At 36.9% G+C, this 5,000-nt stretch overlaps 1 protein-coding gene across 9 annotated transcripts in view; it reads right to left on the reverse strand.

Annotated features, from left to right (window-relative positions):
* Window positions 1-1,764, reverse strand: part of LOC123513654 (alpha-2-macroglobulin-like protein 1) — a 41,533-nt gene extending 39,769 nt beyond the window's left edge. For all 9 annotated transcript variants that reach the window (XM_045270948.1, XM_045270943.1, XM_045270946.1 and 6 more), the window contains exon 1: window positions 1,566-1,764. In XM_045270948.1, coding sequence (XP_045126883.1) covers window positions 1,566-1,639 — 74 coding nt within the window. In that variant the 5' untranslated portion in view covers window positions 1,640-1,764. The remainder of the gene's footprint in view (window positions 1-1,565) is intronic.
* Between the last annotated feature and the right edge of the window lie 3,236 nt (window positions 1,765-5,000).

Consider the following 5,000-nt stretch of genomic DNA (forward strand, 5'->3'; position numbering starts at 1 on the left):
CGGCTATTCATAAGAGGAGAAGCGCAGTTTGTCATTCTTTACACGTACAGGACTTCCACTTGCTGCTGTCTCCCCGTTTCCTTTTTTTTTCTTCTTATTCTTATCCTACTTTTGCTTATTTAATGTATTACTTTCATTTGATTATTATTCCATTTTTAGAGTGTTAAGTGGAGTTAATCCCTCAAGGCGCCATACGCATCATAAACTTGCCAGTACTAAAAGACCAATAGCTTGTCATCAATGAGAAATAAGCATCGTAAACTGCTAATGAAATGACATGGAAAATACATAAATAAATAAACAAAACGAGTCTTTTATGTACGAATATCTAGAGTTAAAACTTAGGCATAGCTTTATAGAGTGATTGACATGTATCTGTGTGCAGGAGGTGGTGTTGCGTGTGTTGCGTGCGCGGGAAGGAAGGTTGGCCCTCCCTCACACTCAGACAACATACACGCGACTTAATGTGACTTTTCTGAGTAGCTAAGGCCTTGTCACCAGTCACGGCTTAACACCTTGAGTACCGTGACGCATTTCCATATTCATTCTGCTTACTATCTGGTGATTTTTTTTTTTTTTTTTACAATTTCAGAAGCTTATGTGTGGATTAAAGTAGTGAAGATTGTAGTCATTAATATTCCGACCTCCATAGACCCTTCCCAATGTCAATAAAATGGTCTAATCGTACACAAATCGCAAGGTAAAAATGTGTCCCAGTACGGAAGGGGTTAATGACGATTGATTTCATTTATTGTATCTTCATCGTAAAGAAACAATAAATAACAATAATGAGCCTGATTGTTATTTGTTGCGCGGTTAGGTCAGGTCAGGTCAGGTGTAGGTAAAGAAACTTAATTGACCTTTGTATCAGCGCTTCCATGATCTTTCGTATTTTTTTTATTTTTTTTATTGTTTTATCCATCAAGTTCTGCTGACTTTCTTCTACATTTCATACACTACTTCCCTCTTCTCTTGTATCCTTAAATTGTCAAAAAGTAGATTAATTTTGATATCGCACGGTATATCTCCTGCCTTGGTGTGCCGTGACAGGGAAAAAGCCTCAAAACCCCTGATACACTACAAAAACTTTTCCCCAAGAACACCGAGAACACACGACACACACCCCTTCAATAACCCACTCACCTAAAATGGCAATAACGCAAGGAAAACGAGACTGTCATTGCTGGAAAAGTGTAAAAAAAAAAAGTATTGCTAAGATTGAACATTTTATTTTTATCCCATGTCAGACACGAAGGGGAAAAAAAAAAAGTAATTTATTGCGTCGAAGCATATATCCTTGAAAAACAGATATCCCGCAATTTAATCCTTTCAGTACCAGGACACATTTTCATATTCATTCTGCTTACTATTTGGAGATTTCATACAGCTTCAGAAACTCGTGTGGTGATTAAAATAGTAAAGAAAGGGCATTAATCTTCTGACCTCCATAGACCTATCTTAATGTTAATAGAATCGCCTAATGACACCAACAATTCATGACAAAAAAATGCATTCCAGTACTGAAAAGGTTAAACAAGTCAGTCTCGTAATAACACCATACTCACCCTGAACACCAAGCCACCACCGCCACAAACACGGTCAGTCCCAGGAGACGCCTTGCGGGACACCACCTCGCCATGCCGCCGGGCCAGCGATACAAGACGACAGAGGTTAACTTGTCTCTCCTCCACAACGCACTCAGTCCTCACACTCCCAGTAACACACACAGCTCACCAATGCGTGCGCTGTGGACTGTGGAGGCGTGGAGGCGAGCGAGTGTATTATTTGAATGCCCCCCCCTCCCGAACCCCGCTCATATGCCATCTCGCTCCACCATTATTTCTACTTGCCACTCGTTCATCTCTCGCCTTCTTGATTGACCGAGTTTTGTTTTCAGTCTGAGTGGGTTTTGACTCCTTTCAGTTTGGATTTAGTTAGAAATGTTTGATGGTTTTTGTTGTTTTGGTTTTTATGATTTGCTTGGTGGATACTCTGGCATCTTACTTATCTGTCTCTCCTCCCTCATCTCCCTCCCTCCATTCTGCATTCTCCTCCTCCTCTCAGAATTAGTTCTTAGAGTCTGACGCATGTAGTTTGACTGGGATTTTCCTCATTTCGCAAGCCAGCGTCGCTATTTTTTATTACTATTTTTGCTTCGTGTGTGTTCTTGTGTATACTGTCCAGTGTTAGATTTTTCATACTTTAACCTTAAGTCAATCTTTGCCCAGGGGGTTGGTGGCAAGGCCCATCCTCCTCCTTTGTTATAATGATTTATTAATTCAACAATAAATGTATTAATCAGTCAATCATGTGTGTCTGAGAGAGAGAGAGAGAGAGAGAGAGAGAGAGAGAGAGAGAGAGAGAGAGAGAACAGGTAGCGTCTTTTTTTAATAAACAAATGAATGGGTAAATACTAAATAGACAAATAAACAAAGGAATAGAGATTTAAGAAACGAAGGAAATGAAACTAACATTCTCTCTCTCTCTCTCTCTCTCTCTCTCTCTCTCTCTCTCTCTCTCTCTCTCTCTCTCTCTCTAGGAAACATTTGCAAGGTCTCAATAAACCCCGCGCTATTTCATGATACGCTTGACTTTCGCCGCGTCCTCTTTTTCCTCTTCTTAATTCCTTCATTTGTTGACATGGTGGTGATGGTGGTGGTATTATTATTATTATTATTCTGTGCTTCTTATTCTTGTTCTTCTCCTGCTTCTTCTGCTTCTTGTTGTTTTTGTGCTTATCTTATTATTATTATTATTATTATTATTGTTGTTGTTGTTCTTCTTGATTCTTCTTGTCTTAATTCTTCTTCTTCTTCTTCTTCTTCTTCTTCTTCTTCTTCTTCTTCTTCTTCTTCTTCTTCTTCTTCTTCTTCTTCTTCTTCTTCTTCTTCTTCTTCTTCTTCTTCTTCTTCTTCTTCTTCTTCTTCTTCTTCTTCTTCTTCTTCTTCTTCTTCTTCTTCTTCTTCTTCTTCTTCTTCTTCTTCTTCTTCTTCTTCTTCTTCTTCTTCTTCTTCTTCTTCTTCTTCTTCTTCTTCTTCTTCTTCTTCTTCTTCTTCTTCTTCTTCTTCTTCTTCTTCTTCTTCTTCTTCTTCTTCTTCTTCTTCTTCTTCTTCTTCTTCTTCTTCTTCTTCTTCTTCTTCTTCTTCTTCTTCTTCTTCTTCTTCTTCTTCTTCTTCTTCTTCTTCTTCTTCTTCTTCTTCTTCTTCTTCTTCTTCTTCTTCTTCTTCTTCTTCTTCTTCTTCTTCTTCTTCTTCTTCTTCTTCTTCTTCTTCTTCTTCTTCTTCTTCTTCTTCTTCTTCTTCTTCTTCTTCTTCTTCTTCTTCTTCTTCTTCTTCTTCTTCTTCTTCTTCTTCTTCTTCTTCTTCTTCTTCTTCTTCTTCTTCTTCTTCTTCTTCTTCTTCTTCTTCTTCTTCTTCTTCTTCTTCTTCGGCTTGTTCTCTGTCTCCTGCATGTTCTGTTTCTTGTCTTGCTCTTGTTATGTTTGTTGTTGTTTTTCTTGTTCTTGTTCTTCCTCTCTTTGTTGTTGATGTTCTCTACCTCCTCGAGAGACGAAAAAGGTTAAGGAAGAAAGAAAGAAAACAAAAGAAAAAGGCAATGTTTCTCTCCTTTATTTATTACAATGACCATTAACCAAACATAACAAATAAACAAAAAAGAAAAGTAAATAAATAAAAATGCTTAGTATGGAATCAGTCTCGCGAGGAAAAGTGAGGAGTTGTTACGGAAGAGGACAATTAAGAGAGAGAGAGAGAGAGAGAGAGAGAGAGAGAGAGAAAGAGTAAAAAAAAGAAAAGGAAGAAAATATACACAAGTTAATAGCAAGTTCTAAAAATTGACCTGAAAAAGACAATGAATGTTTGACTCCTCCTCCTCCTCCTCCTCCTCCTCCTCCTCCTCCTCCTCCTTTTAATTTTATTCTGTTCTTGTATTATTATTATCATTATTATTATCATTATCATTATTATTGTTGTTGTTGTTGTTGTTGTTGTTGTTGTTGTTGTTATTGATGCGAAAATATGAGAGAGAGAGAGAGAGAGAGAGAGAGAGAGAGTTTATCAGTGATCCTACGCAGACTGGCAGATGTTACACAGTCCTCATTAGAGAGAGAGAGAGAGAGAGAGAGAGAGAGAGAGAGAGAGAGAGGTCATCATGAATGGCCGGTACGAGCTAATGAAAGAAGAACAAGAAGAAACAAGTATGAGATAATGATGGAGAAATGAAAAAAAAAGATAAAAGAGAAATAGAAAAATGGAGAAGAAAATAAAAGAAGAGGGGATAAAAGGAAGGAAAGAAGAAATTTGATAGAAAAGAATGAAGAAAGAATAAAAGGAGCTGAAGAAAAGAGAAAAGACGAAAAAGGAAGGAAAGTAGGCAAAGAAAGAAATGAATGAGGTGATATGGATAAATGAAAAGGAAGAAAGAAGGAGATAAAAGAGAAATAAGAAAAGAGGAGCTGAAGAAAAGAAAAAAGACGGAAAAGAAGGAGGGAAAGTAGAAAAAAAAGGATGGGGTGATATGGATAAATGAAAAAGAAGAAAGAAAATGAAAGAATTAAGAAAAGAGGAGCTGAAGAAAAGAGAAGAGAGTGGAGAGAAAGAAGGGAAGTAGAAAAGAAAAAAAAAGAATGAGGTGATATGAGAAATGAAAAAGATAAAAGAGAAATAAGAAGGAGGAAGCTGAAGAGAAGAGAAGTAGGAAAAGAAGAAAGAGGAAGAGAAATAATGATATAATGGTGGAGAAATTATACAGGGAAGACCGCGTAATCATGAAAGAGGAGAGAGTTTTCCTAGTTTACTTAAAATAAAGAAAAAAATAAAAAAAAAGAAAAACCGTACCTTGAAGCCGGTATTGAATATAAAAATCATCGTTATATTAGAAAAGAATTCAAGTCATTGCTTTCTTGAAAATCTTCCGTCTTGTCTTGATTTATGCATTTTGTTTTATTTTTTTTATTTTATTGTGTGGATAATGCTTTTTTGTGGGGGGAGGAGGGGGAGCAG

This window comes from Portunus trituberculatus, chromosome 36 (genome assembly GCF_017591435.1).
Source record: "Portunus trituberculatus isolate SZX2019 chromosome 36, ASM1759143v1, whole genome shotgun sequence".
Lineage (NCBI taxonomy): Eukaryota > Metazoa > Arthropoda > Malacostraca > Decapoda > Portunidae > Portunus > Portunus trituberculatus.